The sequence below is a fragment of the Lagenorhynchus albirostris genome, chromosome 2 (genome assembly GCF_949774975.1).
Source record: "Lagenorhynchus albirostris chromosome 2, mLagAlb1.1, whole genome shotgun sequence".
Taxonomy (NCBI): Eukaryota; Metazoa; Chordata; class Mammalia; order Artiodactyla; family Delphinidae; genus Lagenorhynchus; species Lagenorhynchus albirostris.
The window spans coordinates 109,942,277-109,961,570 of record NC_083096.1 but is presented as its reverse complement, the minus strand read 5'-3'; the positions used below and the strand labels follow the sequence as shown (position 1 = coordinate 109,961,570).

Sequence of the window (19,294 nt, the reverse complement as noted above, 5' to 3'; positions counted from 1 at the left end):
CTATTGAGATGATCATATGGTTTTTATTCTTCAATTTGTTAATATGGTGTATCACATTGATTGATTTTCGTATATTGAAGAATCCTTGCATTCTTGGGATAAACACCACTTGGTCATGGTGTAGGATCCTTTTAATATGCTGTTGGATTCTGTTTGCTAGTATTCTGTTGAGGATTTTTGCATCTATGTTCATCAGTGATATTGGCCTGTAGTTTCTTTCTTTGTGACATCTTTGTCTGGTTTTGGTATCAGGATGATGGTGGCCTCATAGAATGAGTTTGGGAGTGTTCCTCCTTCTGCTATATTTTGGAAGAGTTTGAGAAGGATAGGTGTTAGCTCTTCTCTAAATGTTTGATAGAATTCGCCTGGGAAGCCATCTGGTCCTGGGCCCTTTTTTATTGGAAGATTTTTAATCATAGTCTCAATTTCAGTGCTTGTGATTGGTCTGTTTAAATGTTCTGTTTCTTCCTGGTTCAGTCTCGGAAGGTTGTGCTTTTCTAAGAATTTGTCCGTTTCTTCCAGGTTGTCCATTTTATTGGCGTGTAGTTGCTTGTAGTAATCTCTCATGATCCTTTGTATTTCTACAGTGTCAGTTGTACTTCTCCCTTTTCATTTCTAATTCTATTGATTTGAGTCTTCTCCCTTTTGTTCTTGATGAGTCTGGCTAATGGTTTATCAATTTTGTTTATCTTCTCAAAGAACCAGGTTTTAGTTTTATTGATCTTTGCTATTGTTTCCTTCATTTCTTTTTCATTTATTTCTGATCTGATCTTTATGATTTCTTTCCTTCTGCTAACTTTGGGGTTTTTTTGTTCTTCTTTCTCTAATTGCTTTAGGTGTAGGTTTAGGTTGTTTGAGATGTTTCTTGTTTTTTGAGGTAGGATTCTATTGCTATAAACTTCCCTCTTAGAACTGCTTTTGCTCCATCCCGTAGGTTTTGGGTCGTTGTATTTTCATTGTCATTTGTTTCTAGGTATTTTTTGATTTCCTTAAAGACACTTTTTTTTTTAAGTGATTTTCCTTTATAGTGATTTGCCTGAATCTGGACATAACTAACTCTCATTTTCCATGTTTTTGGGGAGGCATGGGATCAAGGTATTCCTATCATAATTCTCTGAAGAAAAGTTCATAAAACAACAGGCTTACATATAGTATCCAAGCACCATGGGGCTCCCCCTAGAGTCTGTGCCGCTTTAAGTACTAATCAGAAAACTGGTCAAAAGGAATATTCTGTAAGCATATGTGGCTTGGTGAACCCATTTACACGTTTTATGTAACACATTGAGTATCATTATAGGAAAACCTCAAATGCAGATCTTTTCCCTAATAAAACTCTGCACTAACTTCAAAAACATTAAAAATAGTTTTTTAAATTATTTAAGCTTAGACATGTTTGCTCATTCATTGCAGTAGCAGTCATGACTTCAAAGTAATACACCCTCATGTATTTGTCAACTTGAACGAGCATTCTGTGTAAAATCCAAAAATTTAATTGATATCCCACTGTCATTTTAACTTCTCAAATTTGAAAAGGAGTTGAATGAAATATTACTGATTCACATTGATAATAAATCTGAACTTTTTTGAAAAGCCCGTAATTAAAAGGAGTCTCCCAGATATTACATACATAGAACAATATATTCTTATTGCTAGTTTCTTCCACAGCACTCAGCATCTTACAGTAAAGTGGTTGCTTTAAAGTTAAATGTACATTTTTCTATAAATAATTCATACAGCAATATTGAAAACATTTTATAGGCAGCTTTAAGATAAACTAATTATTTTTTCTTTACAGAGGCATTGGACCAATTTCATAAACTTCATTCATATGCATATTTTCCCTCAGGGCTGCATTATCCTTCAATTGAATGTTTGTTACCTTTTCACCTAAATGATTTATTTTTTTTGCACACACAGCTTGGTTTCTCATACTTGAGGTTTTCATTATTAAAATAATATATTGAGTGCTTTTGCTTTGGGCAAAAGTCTTACACTTAGAATGAAGTTCTGGTGTATGCTAGGGTTTTTGCAGTTAAAAAAATATAGAAGTTCTTGGAAAGATTAATCTCATTTTTTAAATATTAACATGAACATTTAAGGGTTTGAATATTTTCCTAATGTGTTTCATCTTATTGGAAGCAATATGTATTGTGAAAAACTTTAATAGACCTTTACAAGATGTTAAACAAATACCTTAAAAAAATCAACAGACAGAAATGTATTTTGATGTATGTAGTCACAAACTATTTTAGATGTAACTACTATCTTTTAAAATAATTTTTAGTTTGTCATACTCACCACGAATGAGTAAGGAAGAGGAAAGGAACATCACTTTATCAATTTTTTAAATATTTTATTGTTTAAAACATATTCTTGACCGGTGTAGTACTTTGTGGAGTCCATTAAAATACTTGCCTTCAGGAGAAAACCGTCAAATTTGATGAAAGAGATATTTAGTCACATAGCTTTTCAATTGCCTTAGAAGAAAAACTAAAGAGAGTACAAACCCAGGATACCCCAGGAAACCCAGGCAGTAAGATAAAGTATTAAATAAAGTATTAAAAGTGGTTTCTAATTTAGACTGATCACTAAGAAGCACACATTTTATTTGCAAGCTGATATCGGCTCACGCTGTGTTTTGGTTACAGTTATCTGTTTTGGTTTATCTGTTTTTATTCAGAACTTTAGAATAATAACAAAAATATCTTCTTGTTACATATTTGTATTCCTGTCCTGTCTTATTCCTTTTTGTCTTAACTCTATCCTTATTTTTTTAAGCACATTTCCTAGTTCTTCCTTCCATTTTTCCCTTCAGTGTTTAATTACTGTTTTTTTTAAATTGGTGAACAAACCATTTTAAAATAATGCAGATATGCTAACATCATAAATTTAGAAATTTTCCAGTGGAAAAACATTGTGTAGGTTAGACATTTTCAAATTGTCCTAGGGTGCAGGCAATATAAAGTTGAATAAGTTGCAGTTCTTGTCCTCAGTGAGTTCACTGAAACCCCCTTTTTTACTATTATTATCACTTCATTATGGTTCATTATAAACAATGAAAATATTATAGATTATTCTCCCTTTTAAATTTATACCACTCATTTATCAGCAGCATCTATCACTCCGATTTTGATTTTCTTCAAATTTTATACAAAAGAAAAACATTTGAACATCTCTTTCAAAAACCTTTTTCAGAACATTTTCCTTTATAAAGGATAATGTCCAGCTAAAAGAAAACTATTTTAATGCTGTTTTTGATCAGACTCTGCTGAGATTTTTTATGATCTAGCTACCTAGGGTCATATGTCAGCATCCGGTCTTAGAAAGATATTTGGAAATTATTCTTGATCCAACAGTCAGTTTTATTCAGGTCCACGTCAGGTGTGTACCTTTGTGGTCATCCTCAGGAATGAGTATGGGTTTTCATCACCATCATTTTGGTTTCTCTGTATCACCCCTGTTGTCTTTTTCAGAACAATTGAGGTAAATCAGTAAAGAAACAGATATGTCAGGACAAGTTTGGTAGTATGTAGATTCATGTGAGATTGTCTCTTTTGCCTTGTACTTATCTGCTGAACCAGTTGAAGTTTGCACCACTTTCTACAACTTTCAACAAATATGTCACAAACACTGTAGAAACATTTTTAAAATTATTTTAATCATTGCAAGTAATATGCTAGAGTTGGCTTTTTATTGATTTGTATTACTAGCTCTTTCTGTAGCATTGATCCTGTAGATGCTAAGGAGTAATCTCTCAAGTCAGATTTCTAGTTAAATCCCCCTCAGTTCCTTCCCAGCTCAGCAGTCTCAGCCACATGACTTCAGATCTTCAGTTTCCCCATTTGTAAAATGAGGATAATTAAAGTAACTACTCCATGGGTGGTTGTGAGGATTAAATATGATAATGTAGGTGAAGCAGTTAGTTTGTGACTCACACAGAGCTGTGTTAAGCTCTTTTAAAACTCTGTCTTCGTTCAGTTCCCATGTTGTCTTACTGGTGTTTTCTTCTCCCTGTCTGACTCTGTGCTGGCCCTCCTTATTCCCAGGTCCTAATAAGGCATTGCTCAAGATTCTCTCTTTGCCTCCAATGTTCTCTTTTGGGAAGTTTACCCATTTTTATTTATCAAGACACCCAAGCAAGAAACTTTAGAGTCATCTTGAACAACCCTTTTCTTTGCCACATATATCTAGTCAGTCACCAAGTCTTTTGAACCTGGCTTCTTTCACTGAGCATAATGCTTTTGACATTCATCCAATTTGATGCGTGTATCAGTAGTTAGTTCCTTACTGAGTAGTAAGGAAGGAGGCACCACCATCCTTACTGTCCATCTACCAGTTCTTGGATACTTGGGTTGTTTCCAGCTTTTGGTGATTATGAATAAAGTTGTCAAAACATTTGCATACAGGTTTTGTGTGGACATAATGTCTTCATTTCTCTTGGGGAGAACCTAGAAGTGGGATTGCTGGATTGTATGGTAGCTCTGTAAGACACGGCTAAGCTGTTTTCCCAAGTGGCTTTGTTATTTTGCAGTCTCACCAAAAGTGCACGAGAGTTCCAGTTGCTGTGTATCCTTACCAGCCTTCGGTATTGTTGGACCACACTCCCCCCTTTTTAAAATTTGGGCCATTTTAATAGATGAATGTTCTTTTTAAGAGATAAATAATTATTTTAAAAATCTTCTATTCTTAACATCATTATCAGTGGGACCAATAAATACCAACAGGTCATTCACTGTTTTTGAAACAAGACAATGGGAACTTACCACTAGAAGGATTTGAAGCTTTCTATGAACACTTTAGGGATAAGAGAGTCCAGAATAAATATGTACAGTCCTCCCTTGTTATTTGCAGGTTCCGTATCCACAGATTCATCCAACCATAGGTTGACTGTATAAGATACCTTTGTTCCCCCTGTGAGACTGCTGATTAACTAGAAGTGTTAAATCTGGTAAGAAGCAGAAATCTCAAAGCGTTAATGCTTCCCAAAGGCTATTCAGCCCTCCTTCAGCTTCATCATCTTCCATTTAGGCTTTGTCTAGCCAGTTGACAAGGTTCCTTTCAAAAGTTCTGAGTATGCACTTGTTCTTTTAGCTATTCTTACTGTTCATTCATCCTAGGCTATACAGAGTGTGGGTGTAAGGAAATGTGCCTGGTTTGTCTCTCTTGCTGTCGTACATACATGCTGACATGGCAAGAATAAGGTTTCTTACCAACCTGCTGCTCAGATTATATTTTTTCCCTTTTGATCGCCATACAACATTGCAGATTCCTACCAAATCTGCTCTTCTCTTCCTAGGAAGATTATGTTCTAATGGGTCAATGATAGTTTAGTTTACTGGAGGGAAGATGGGTTTTCTACTCTTCCATCTGAGCCCTCCTGAGGAACAGCTCAGATGACTGACCAGGGTTAAAGCTGGAGTCTGCAACTACAGAACGTATTTTTCCACTGGTACAAAACTACCTGTTTGGCCAAAGTTTTAAACATACAAACTTAAGAGGATGCTTGTTTCCTAACTAGCTGAGCTGAGTGGCCTGATGCTCTTTTATCATGCCTATTTTCAGTTATAATTCCTTGCCTTTATGTCTATACAGCCATATCCTAAGTTATAAATAATAGTTCTTAGCCATTTTCAGAAGAAGTTCACATAGCTTATCTCATTAAAATCCTGTTTCATACATATAAGCACCGCCCAAAGCCATGCCCCAGAAAGTCATTTCCCAGACAGCAGGAAGAGTTTTCTCAAGTGCCATGTCCCCCTTCCACTTCTACTTGGTAAGAATTGCTATCTGTTCCACAGGTCAGGGGCTAGCAGAAAGCAAAAAAGAAGAGGCATTGGTAGGAGATGTTCTGGGACGAAGTAATTCCCAAGGGAATAGTTCACGTGGATCAGTGGCTAATAATGGAGATGATAAAGGAGGTTCCCAGGGAATCCCACAGTCTTAAGAATGGAGTCATTGCCCCACTGCCCTGTGCTTCCCCCTTTTAGATTCCTCTTACAAGACAGCTCTAGCAGTTAAGGTAGCAACTGTGTACACCTCCCTACCTACCCTCTTCCCACTAGTGGGTGCACTGTCCCACAAAAAGGCTTTTGTAAGTGGCCAATTCACAACGTTCTAGTCAACCTAATTTTAATATCCAACATCTATGTTTCTGACACTGAACACTAATGATAAAGCCATGAACAAGAGAGAAACAATCCTCTGCCCTCATGGAGCTTCTACCCTGATACATAATTTGACAGTGCCGTATATTTGCAACAATACTGTTTCTTCCTTTAAAAATTTGTGAAAAAAATCTTTTACTGAATTGTTGGTTTTATAGGTTTATGAGTTGTTCAGTGAAAACAATATGTCCCAAGTTCTAATAAACCAACTCACAAATTTAATATAATAATGTTTTACCAAAAAGTTCTGTGTAGTTTTCAGTATTTCCATATGTACAAAGGATTTTAGTGACTTAGACTTACACTTACTTAATGATGAGAAAAGGACTAGAATTCAGGAGAGTTGACCCCTTTTTACACACAAAGCAATTTTATAGAATACAGCCTGTTTGTAAGTTAGGACTTCCTGTTCAGTTAATTTACAATAATTCAGAAGCCAAAAGAATCGAGTTATATCCAGGCACCTTGCTTTTTTCTCTTCTGTGATCTCTTTTCACTACTCATTTGCTTAAGCATTTAGTGTAAAACATGTATAGAATGCCTGCTGTGCGTAAGACATTTATTGTAACAGGCAGAAGTAAGGGGAAAATGTGAAACTAGTTAGGTTAGCTGTGTGCTTTTTAGTGCCTTTGAAAAAATATTTTAGTAAGAAGGGAAATTTGTTATAAGCAGTTAGCTAAATTGAGGGTTTCTGTGGACAGACGAGTGAACATATCAAGACTGTCAAGAGATAAGCAACTTCCACTTCCAACTATCTCTTATTGAGTCATACAACTTAAGCTTACTTTTCTCATTTCTCACTGTGATTCCCAGTTTTAGAGAGATCGCTAATATTTTTTTAATCTTTCAAATAGCACTAACCAGCAGGCAAGTATTTATGTATACCAGGCCCTGTGAAATATATAAAGGAAGTGTGAAGCACTCTGCCTACCCCCAAGTGGCTTATAATGCTATTGGGGAGGAAAGACTTACAAGAGAAACACTAGCAGGACAAGCCAAGAGTAAAACTGCCTAATAGCAATAGCTCCTGGGTGCAGGTGTCAGATGAGAGCAGATAGCACTGTATGCTGGAGTCATCAGGACGACTTCCTAGACTTCACAAGATTTTGTTATTGCCGCTTCAGTTTATTCCAAAACAACAGCCAATAACCTTTTTTCCCCCAGCTTTATTGACACATAATTGACGTATAACATGGTGTAAGTTTAAGGTGTACCATGTGATGATTTGCTATACACATGTATTGTGAGATGTTTACCACAATAAGGTTAGTTAACACATCCTCACCTCACATGATTACCATCTTGTTGTTGTCGCTGCTGTCGTGATGAGAACATTTAAAACCTACTGACATAGCAACTTTCAAGTATACAGTATGTACAGTATTGTTCATTATAGTCGCCGTGCTGTACATCAGATTCCATATCGTGACACTTCTCGGCTGACTCAGGAAGGCCTCCCTCCTGATACATAACGTGCTCTACAAGGCCCATGTGATCTGCACGTCTTCTACCACCACCCCCATCTCTCCACTCCCATTCTCTGTTACTGTCCCCTTCCTGATTCTGCTGCAGCCAGATTGACCTCCTTGCTGGTCCTCAAAAATGCCTGGCACTTAGCTGCTTTGGGGCCTTCGTACTTCGAAGTCTTATCTTCCTGGAACACTTTCTCCTAGATATCTACATGGCTCTCTTCTCATCACATAATAATACTGCTGCCTCCCTGGAAAACCCTGTTTTGAATTGTACTCTCCCCACTTCTCCCTATTCCATGCACTGCATCATTTCTCTCCTTAGTATTTTTACCATCTAACATATTTACTTATTTATTGGTTTATGTTCTGTCTCTCCCAAGTAGAATGTTAACTCCAGAAGGATGAGGAATTTTTCCTTTTTTTTCACTGCTGTTTTCCTAATATTAGAATAGTTCCTGGAATATATTGGATACACGAAAAGGTACTTTTTGAATGAATGAATGTAATAGAAAGAATAGGACTAGTTAAGGAAGATAGAATGAGCAAAGGCATGTAAGGAGAAATAGGAGTTGTTGGGAAGCAGAAGAGGTGGGCCTAACTGTAACAGATAGATGTTTCTTGTTTGAGGAGAGTTGAAAATAAAGTTAGATAAGTAAGGTGGAACCCAAGACATAAGGCAAGCAGACATTAACAACCAAGCAAAGGAGTTTGGGTTTGAAGTCAACATAAACAGTAGGGGTATTTCAGGTTTCTAAGAAGAGTGATCTAATAAATGAGGAAATATCAGTTGAGAATTGGTATGAAGGTAGACTGAAAGGGAGAGAGACTGGATGCAAGAAAACCAATTCTTATTATTAGAAAACCATCAATTATTGCAGTAATCCAAGCAAGAGGCCTACAAAGAGGGCAGTTGTGACAAGAAAGGAAGTGAGGAAGACAGGTCAAATCTCTGAGAAAGCCTACAAAAGAAAAAATCAGAAGGACTTGGTAACCGTGCTAAAGAAGAATAAAGGAGAGTCAGGATAACACTAAGGTTTAAGGCTGGGATACGTGAGGATATTAGAACAGGAATCAGCTAGACAATTCTAGGATCTGCAAGGGTGGCTAAAGTATACTCCTGTGTTCCTCCAGCTCTCTATCATTCCCTAAGGAAATAATGCTGAAGACTTAATGTTTTTCACTTCTATCTTGTCTTTAAAATTAGCATCACAGACGTTAGGCTCAAATGATCGCGCTTGTGTGGACTTCTGCTATATCCATTGACAATGTTTTTATCTAGTTTGGTGGGTCAGAAGTGAGAAATCATTGCTATGTGAAATTGAAATGTTTTATGTAATTCTTGCTAGTAAAATTTAAAATTATTTGTCACTCAATTTTCCCTTCTCTCCTTTATCTTCAGCTGTAATTTTAAAATTCTTATTTCTTATTTATTGTAGTATAATCCTAAAATATTTTCTAATCTCCACATACTGTATTTTATTTAATTAACTCATGTTTTTTTCCATATAGAATTAGTACCTCAAATTTCAATTTCAGGACACCCCAAACAGAATGAAAGGGTTGATGTCACCTTTTAAATTTTTCTCTATTTCAGATTTGGTGTGAAGAAGAAGCCAATTTACATTAATGTCATAAGGGATCCTATTGAGAGGCTAGTTTCTTACTATTACTTTCTGAGATTTGGAGATGATTATAGACCAGGGTTAAGAAGACGAAAACAAGGGGACAAAAAGGTAATATTTTAGTTTTAGAATTTTTATAAAGATAATTGTTTATGAAATGCAATAAACAGTGAATGCTTTTAAAATTTATTAATGATTATAAATGTATTCCTTGCTTATTGTGGAAAATTTCAGAAGAACCCAAAAGTATGAAGAAGTAACAATAAAACTACTTTGTAGTTGATATTTTGGAGTATATATAATATTTTGTCCTTTTAAAAAATATTTGACTTGTGCTCTGGAGCTGAATATTTGTTTTATTATAGCCCTATTAATAATTTTCTATGAGATCACTATAATAACTCATTAATATATTTGTCTACATAGTTTGGTTCTCTTAACCTTGATGATGGCAGTTTACGTTGATTTTTTTTTTTTTTTTTTTTTGCGATACGCGGGCCTCTCACTGTTGTGGCCTCTCCCGTTGCGGAGCACAGGCTCTGGACATGCAGGCTCAGCGGCCATGGCTCACGGGCCCAGCCGCTCCGCGGCATGTGGGATCTTCCCGGACCAGGGCACGAACCCGCGTCCCCTGCATCAGCAGGCGGACTCTCAACCACTGCGCCACCAGGGAAGCCCGTTTACGTTGATTTTTGATCATCTATTTAGGGACACTATTTTGTTAAAGCAGCTTATTTTTTCAGGCAAGATGAGAATAACAGGGTTCTTACTTAGCAGGTTCAGATTTGAGTTGTCTTCTATTTAAGTGCGTCCTCCAGAGTAGCCCCAGACTTGTTTTTCTAGGAAACCAAACTGTGTCAGTTTTCTGGTGGAATACCTTTACGGGGACCTCGTTGCTCACAGGATTGCCCAAGGCACAGGAGACGCAGTCTGACATAGCCTGAGACCTCCTTCTCCTGCCTCATTTTCGCCTCAGGCACCCAGTGCATCACTGGGTGCCTTACCTGAAATGTCACCGTCCTCCAGACTTATTACTTCATACTTTTTGCACACGTGTTGTTCCCTATGTTAACAGTGTCTTTCCTTCAATCTGAAAACTCTTTGTTCACCTTTAAGATCCAGGTCAAATGTTACCTCTTTCATAAAGTCTTTTCTGGCAGTGAGCCATGTCCCTTTCAAAGTTCCCAGAGCACTCCATTCAAATTGCTATTTTTTAAATATTTATTTTGTGGTACTTGAATAATTTGTTTACATATATGTCTTCTCCAAAAGGCTGTGAACGTCCTGAAGCAGGCGCTGTATTTCCTTCACCTTTGTCTCCTCCATATCTAGTACGAGTACGGTGCCTAGTTCATCTGTAAGCGTTCAGCAAATGGCTCAGTGAGGGAATTCTGCACCTTTTAAACCTAAAGTGTTGCGTAATGGTGATGCTAGATACTTGCTGTATTATAGTAATTAACACCCAACAATTAATTTTTTTCTAAGTTGGATGTGCCCTCTGTCACATGAGAAGGCAATGGTTCTTTTGTTTTATTTACCTGTTTATGTTTTCTAGAAATTGCTATTTCTTTCCTTAGTCTCAAGGCTTTAGACAGAAGGTACTGATCCAAACAGTACCTTTTTTTTCAGCGTCTACTCATCTCTTAGTATTATATAATCTTCTAGAAAAAATATATATAATTATATTATTATGGAGTGTCTGTAAAATTTTGTAAAATCTGTAATATAACCCTTTTGTGACCTAGTACTTCAAAATTTATTGTTAGTTATTTCTAAATTCACTTCAATGCTAACTACTTTCTTTTTTAATTTTAGCCCTATCATTTATACTAGCTCTTACTCAGTAATTGTTAGTATCCATCTCCCTCCTTCAACTAAAGGAATGTTAGTGTTGGTAAGGAAAAGATTCACAGTCACGTAGGTTCCTACATCTGTCATGTCACGTCAGCCCTGGATACCGTGGTTTTGTGGTTGCTATCCTATGTAGTTTAGGGAATTAGGTAACAATAATACTTAATATAACAACAATAATAGCTCACATCTATTGAGTGCTTCTTGTTTATCAAGCTCTGTTTTAAGTCACATATTATGTATTTTTTCAGGTGACCTGTACAACAATTTTATGGGATAGTTGCTGTTGTTGTGTCCATTTTACAGATAAGGAAACTGGGGCACAGAAAGGTTAAGTACCTTGCCCAGTGTTATACTACCAGTAAATGGTGGTGCAGGAATTTAAACCCAAGCACTCCAATTCCAGAGCTCACAGTCTTAACCTCTCTATACCCTTGAAAAAGGAGGGAGGGAAAGCAACATGTCACTCGATATTTTTGTATGAGAGATGTTCCAAAGTTGTATATTCAATGCTCACAGAAAAACCTAGGCAGATATTTTAACGTAGTCTCCCTTTCATCTTTGAAAGCTTTAGGTAGGTATGCCCTCTCCAGCCTGGAGATTTAACCATTCTTCACCCTAATGATGATAGGTTTTGGTTTGGTTTTTTTATGTCATTATAAAATACATATTAATACACCTGTTTATTTAGATGTAATATTAGTAACATCAGCAAAATACTATTGTATTACCTTAATTCTCACAGGGACAGGGCCATCTTCAAATGCTTTATCAAAGTAAAGAATTACTTTGTTTTGTGATAGGCAAAATAGACCTTTTCAGTCTTGAAACATATTGAAACACACGTTTTTAATAATTTGGTTTGTTTCTCATGACATAAATGTTGGTAACATTCTGGCACCTAATGAGTTAAATAAAGTTGTTATATTGCAAATAATTCCTTTAATATCTTTAACTGGCAAGAGTTTTCTTTAATAAACTCATATCTGTAAAGTTGGTAAGACTTCGTGGCATATAGCACTTTGGAAGATGGCAGGGTATTTGAAGATAATGGGGATTAAAAAGTGGCTATGATGGCAAAGGCTAAGGCTGGAAATACCTTGCAATGGCTTCATTTCCAGTTTCTGGTTACACTCTCAATAATTTCAAAGCCATTTTAGTCATATGTATATGCCTGTGATAGCTTTCAGTTGATCTTGTAAGGAACATACGATTTGCTTTATTTGGGAGATTTCAAATACTCTGTTTTTCAAACTTTATACCTAGAGTTTTGCATAATTTAATCTCTGTCCCAATACCTGGAAAATAGGGATATTTAGTAATCCAAAGATCAGCATTCAAGAACTACAATATATAAATCAGTGGTTCTCAAACTTTTTAGTCTCAGAACTCCTTTTACTCTTTTTATTGAGGACCGCCAAGGAGCTTTTATCTATGTGGATTATATCTATTTCTGTTCATATTTACCAATATCAGTAAATTTGCCAATTGACTGAGAAACTTTTAAAATAGTAACTAATTTAATAGTAACAGTAGGAGACCATAATATGGTAACATAAATAATATATTTTAATGCAAATAACCATTTTCAGAAAAAGGTATAAATAGCGGCATTTTACATTTTTGCAAATTTTTAAAACACCTGATTTAATATAATATAGACAGCTGGATTTTCATATCTGCTGCTGAATCAGACTATTTAATACATTCTTTTGGTGAAGTGTATGAAGAAAATTCAGCTTTACACAGATATGTAACTAGAAGAGGCAGTATTTTAATAGCCTTTTCAGAAAATTGTGGAAATTCTTCTTTAATATTACACTAAAACTTAACTAGTAGTAGTTTCTTAAAGTTATTGAAGTGTGGAATCTGAAACCATAGCAGTTAACCTTTTATGTTCTGCTGCATTAAAATCCACTGATATATTTTATACTTTGAATGGATTTTTTAACCAAGCATAATTTTTTAACCTCATGTATTGGTCATTTGGAACACATTAGTTCACTGAGTTACGTGGATCTTCCAAGTGTTGGCACATTTTATTATACAATATCAAAAATTCACATTCGTTAACGTCACCACTTATCTCATCAGAAAAGTCTGTAAGTATTGGGAACCTGTCAGGCTTATGGTGACAGATGAAGTAAAAATAAATTTTTATATTTTTTAGTTTGAAAGCTTAGCTTTTATCACTGGCACCCACAGGATTTCTCCACCTTGACACTGTTGTTGCTTTTGGCCAGAGAATTCCTTGTTGTGAGGGCTGCCTTACACATTATAGGACGTTTAGCAGCATCTCTGACCTCTACCTAGTAGCATCTCCCCTACACCCTCCAGGTGTGAGAACGAAGAAGGTCTCCAAACATTGCCAGATGTCACCTGGGGGTCAAAACAGCGCCAGCTGAGAACCGCTGGGCTACTAAGACTGTCAGTTGTTTTCTTTCAAGTGGCAGACCCACTTTGTTCATTTTGAGAAAACATTAACCAAATACCCAAGTTTGAATAGTTTGTCTCTCAGGCCTTCTTTCAGCATAGGCCTTCTTACAGCTTCCAAATAACTACACCTATAATTCTCATCACTCACGTTTTCTAAATATGTAAATATTTATCTTAATGAATATTTCAGTTTTGTACTGTCCTATAGATTATTAATCATTTTTATTAATTATTGTTTTCTTAGCAGAACACCAAGGGGGTTATACTTATGGAAAGAGTGTATAGTTACATACTGTAAATAACAATCTAAAGGAGAATCCGTTTTTGCTTAAGAAGTACTCATTGATCTCAGAGATCACAATTCCTACCCCAATTTGCTTTTTGTATTTCTTACTCTAAATTAACTAGACTTATTGACAGCTGTAGGAATTATAATGAATTCAGAATATTATACCTAAAAATATGTATTAGTTTATAAAAGATATTAATGAGGTTAGAAGAATTCCATACTTAGCTACTACCTGATCCTACTACTGGCTTACAAAATACTGCTTCCGTAGTCCTTAGCAATTCATAATCCCCTGACTATGGTTTGCTTATTGAACATGGATTTTACACAGAAGCATTTGAGAACTTATTACTGTTTGCTTAGAAAGTGCTTTATATGTACAATGCACCACAGGAGGGCTTCCCTGGAGGCGCAGTGGTTGAGAGTCCGCCTGCTGATGCAGGGGACACGGGTTCGTGCCCCGGTCCAGGAAGATCCCACATGCCGCAGAGCGGCTGGGCCCGTGGGCCATGGCTGCTGAGCCTGCACGTCCAGAGCCTGTGCTCCGCAGCGGGAGAGGCCACAATGGTAAGAGGCCCACGTACTGCAAAAAAAAAAAAAAAAAAAAGCACCACAGGAAAGCAATATAATATCTTTGCAGTTCATATTTAAAGGTTTGATAACTCTTTGTTGTAGACCAGTTTCTCTATCTCAGTAAAAGGTACAATCCAGAGTTAGCCTTGACCTGTCATCTTCCCAGGCTTCTGATCGAACTACTATATATGTGGTTCAAAAGAGAGAAAATGGAAAGAAAAGTCCGTTGTAATGAAGTTGAAGAAAGAGATGATGAGTTCAAATTGGGCATTATTTTTAGTCATGTATAAGCAGATGGAAATATCCACTAGAAATGTATTTGTGTCTCAAGAAATAAATCTGAACTTAATCATAGATTTGGGAGTCATCAGCATTAGGTGGGAGTTGAAACAAGGGATTGAATGAAATTGCACTTGGAAGACATACAAAGTATGAAGACAGGACCAAACGAAAAAGGAAGAAGAAGAAAAGGGGGTGCAAATATGTAGCTCTGGGGAATGACAACATTTAAGGAGTAGGCAAAGGGAGGGAAGCACACCAAGAAGACTGAGGTTGGAGAATCAGAAGACAAACCTGGCGAGTCCTTGAAATGCATGGAAAAATCATTTCAATCACCAAGAGGTTAGTGAATTGAGAATTTAAAACTTTCCCTTAGACTTGTCAATGGGGAGGTCAGAGAAGGTGCTTATGTGGAATCCAAAGGGTTGAGGAGTACCGTGAGAAGTTAAGACTGAGAGGAAAGACTACTCGAGATAGAAGTTTGGCTTTGAAGGGAGCAAAAAACATGAGAAATGTTTTACTAAAGGCGACAGATACTTGGGCATATTAATGTACCTGAAGAGAGCAAGGGGTTATGATGGAAAAACTGGAGAAAAATTGGTGAAGCAGGGTCTCAGAAGGGAGTGAGAAAGGATATTTAAAGATAGGAGGAAATACTTTTTTACAGATAAGGGCAGTAGGGGCTGCAGATAAGCTTTTATCTAAGCAGGAATCAAGGGAGCTCACTCTCAGCTTCAGTTTTCTGTATAAAATATGAAGCAAAGTCATTTGTAGAAAAGGTTTGGAATGTAAATATAATTGCCATCACTATCAAGCATCAAATTCTGTTTATTTTAACCTACAATTCTAGGAATTTAAACTAATAATCTAAATAGTCTAAAGAATATTTTGATATTTCCTGCTTTTAAAAACATTTGTATGTAGTTCACAAAGAATTGCTCTTTCTAAGCATAGATGGTGTTTAAGTGAAAAAGCTGATCATAACTTTTTGTTTCTGTGGTGTACTGAACTGAGTTTTGTTTTTTCTTTTTATTTTAAGAAGAAATTTTATAAGAGTAAAACATTTATTTATAGAAAATTCTATTTCTGAATTGTGGTCAGAATGTTCAGGAGAAAGTGAATAGAAGTTAGCAAATGAGTGGGAAAGTTCTGGTGGGCAGCATTTGATTGACAGTCGTCTCCTGTGCTGTGAGTAGAGAAGCCCAAGGGCTGATGTCACTGTTGGAGTCAGTGGAGAAGTTCATCTTGATTAAGACGCCAGTGGATTGATTCATTGAGCTGTACGTGGTCAAGATGGTATTGAGTTTCATTAACTTGATTTCACTCACTAGGAAATGCTTGGTTTACTTTATGCATCACATATTTATAAAGAAAAAGGAGGGACTTCCCTGGTGGCACACTGGTTAAGAATCTGCCTGCCAATGCAGGGAACACGGGTTTGAGCCCTGGTCCAGGAAGGATGCTGCGGAGCAGCTAAGCCCGTGCACCACAACTACTGAGCCTGCGCTCTAGAGCCCGCGAGCCACAACTACTGAGCCCGTGTGCCACAACTTCTGAGCCCGTGTGCCACAACTACTGAAGCCCTTGCGCCTAGAGCCTGTGCTCTGCAACAAGAGAAGCCACCGCGATGAGAGAAGCCCGCCCACCGCAATGAAGAGTAGCCCCCGCTTGCTGCAACTAGAGAAGGCCCGCGTGCAGCAACGAAGACCCAATGCAGCCAAAAATAATAATAAATAAATAAAATAAAAAATAAAGTATGAAAAAAATTTTTAAAAAGATAGAAAAAGGAGAATTTCTGTTTTACATTAAGATCTAGCACAATCATGTATGTTCGCCAATTTTTGATTATTTGTATTTTTTTTCTTTTTCTTTACATCTTCCTTGCTATGGCCTGTCTTTGGGTTGTTTCTTTTAAGTTGATAGTAGTGAAACACCTTTGCCAAATGATAAGAAGGAACTACAAAGGAGGCAAAACCCAAACTATTTTTCCACTTTTGTATTATCTAATAAAATATTTGGTAGGTGAATTAGGGTAGATGCTTCTGAAACAAAGAAATTAAAATGCTTAGGTAGATTTTTTCTGTCATACATAAAAGCCTAAAGGTGAGGGGCCCAGGATTTTAGAGCAGCTTTGCTGCACACAGTCATTCAGGGAGCTGCGTTCCTGCCATATTGTTACTCTGCTACCCTTCAGGGGCTTGCCCTTATGTGCTCGGTTTAATTTGGGTCACCACGACATCTGCCTTCCAGCTCATGGGAAGGAGGGAAGTTAGAGGCCCACCAATTTCCTTTTAACCAAGTGACCCAGAACTTGCTCACATCACTTCTGCCCCCAGTCTCCTGGCAAGAACTTAGTCATATGGCCATACCTAACTGCAAGAGAGGCTAAACTCTATGACTGTGGAAGAAGGGAAGAACGGATTTTGGTGGTAACTCTTATACTGCCAGAGTAGGCCAGCAGATTTTAAACTACTGGCCAAAAATAAACTTGAAGATTATCTACAGATTTTGTTTGAAATACTAAAATACTTTTAGTATTTTAGAACACAGGAAGAAGGAGTTGGCTAACTAGAGAACTTGGGTCAAAATAGCCATCCTGCATGTTCATTCATTAACCAGTTTTAATTCCAATAGTGGATATTTAAATTTCCAAAATTTTCCGTATAGTGACTCTATGGAAACTTTTAATACTGCAGCCTCTTTCACTGTCCTATTTTCTTATTGGATTGGCCAAAAAGTTCCTTCGGTTTTTAAGTAAAAATATTAGACACATTTTTCATTTTCATTGAGAACTTTATTGAACAATGTATTCACCATTTTTTTCCACTACCTTCTGCCATTTTTCAGGCAACTTCATAATTCCATCTTCCCAAAACTTTTTAAAGAACCGTTCTAGGTGCCTTTTACAGTCTTCCAGGGAATTGAAATTTTTTGCATTAAGAGAATTTTGTAAAGACCGGAATAAATGGGAATCCAAAGGTGCAATGTGTGGTGAATACGGTGGATGAATCAGAACTTCCCAGCCAAGCTGTAACAGTTTTTTGCCTGGTCATCAAAGAAACATGTGGCCCTGCGGTATTCTGATGGAAGATTATGTGTCTTCTGTTGACTAATTCCAGACGCTTTTCGTCGAGCGCTGCTTTCAGTTGGTCTAATTGGGAGCAGTACTTGTTGGAATTAATTGTTTGGTGTTCCGAAAGGAGCTTATAATAAAGGACTCCCTTCCATCCCACCATATACACATCACCTTCTTTGGATGAAGACCGGCCTTTGGTGAGGTGGATGGTGGTTCATTTCACTTGCCCCACGAACTCTTCCGTTCCATATTATTGTACAGTATTCACTTTTCATCGCCCACCACAATTTGTTTTAAAAACGGAACATTTTTGTTACGTTTAAGTACCGAATAGCATGAGGAAATATAGTCAAGAAGGTTTTTTTCGCTTAACTTATGTGGAACCCTCACATCAAAGCGATTCACATAACCAAGCTGGTGCAAATGATTTTCAGCGCTTGATTTGGATATTTTGAATATGTCGGCTATCTCCCACGTGGTATAACCTTGATTGTTCTCAATTAATGTCTCGATTTGATCACTATCAACTTCAACTGGTCTACCTGACCGTGGAGCACTGTCCAGCGAGAAATCTCCAGCATGAAACTTCACAAACCACTTTGGACACATTCGATCAGTCACAGCACCTTCTCCATACACTGCACAAATCTTTTTTTTTTTTTGCGTTTCAGTTGCGTTTTTACCTTTCTTGAAATAATAAAGCATAATATGCCGAAAATGTTGCTTTTTTCTTCCATCTTCAATATTAAAATGACTACACAAAAATTCACCAATTTTGATGTTTTTTAAAAATGCACGCTGATATGACAGCTGTCACAATACAGTTTAACAAAATTGTTTCGAATGACGTTAAAGACAGCTAAGCACTACTAGAGCCATCTTATGGAAAAAAACGAACAAACCTTTTGGCCAACCCAATACATTTAAGCAAAATCTTTTTAATGTCTTTGAATCTTACATGCACACATACACACACACAGTGGTGGTACAGTTTATGAGTTCACTCACAATCACCTTAGTAATTCATTTCTTTTTCATCTGATACTCTATTCAGATGAAGGTATAATGAAGCAGAGCACCTCTTCTGAACTTCAGAAGCACTGTACTGTGATTTAGGATTTGTTTGAAACTGATTAGGCGTGAAATCAGAAACCTTCTGATATATCACCACTGGGTTTATTGGAACCTGAGATACGGTAGAGATAGATACATAGGTTGTTTTCTTTTTATGAGCTGCAAGGTGGCATAAATGATAGTAAAACCACTTTTTAGAAAGTGACTTAGACCAGCAAATCTAAATCAGACCATCTAGTAAATTTCAGACATACTGTAATGGCCATTGAAATGGGGTTGATTGTTAAGTGTAAACTGAGATGTTTTCACTTAAAAAAATAGATAGATTGATATGGATGTGTGTATGTGTGTGTGTGTGTGTGTGTGTGTATACATTGGGGGGTGGGGGAGAATTCCTAAGAGAATTTGAGAGAACTCTAAGGAACTGTCAAAATGCTTCATGAAAAAATTTTACTGCC

General features: G+C 36.8%; 1 protein-coding gene across 4 annotated transcripts in view; it reads left to right on the top strand.

Annotated features, from left to right (window-relative positions):
• HS2ST1 (heparan sulfate 2-O-sulfotransferase 1) overlaps positions 1-19,294 on the top strand; it is a 183,123-nt gene that overhangs the window by 157,123 nt on the left and 6,706 nt on the right. For all 4 annotated transcript variants that reach the window (XM_060139623.1, XM_060139622.1, XM_060139626.1 and 1 more), the window contains one exon: positions 9,231-9,369. In XM_060139623.1, the coding sequence (XP_059995606.1) occupies positions 9,231-9,369 (139 nt within the window). The remainder of the gene's footprint in view (positions 1-9,230; positions 9,370-19,294) is intronic.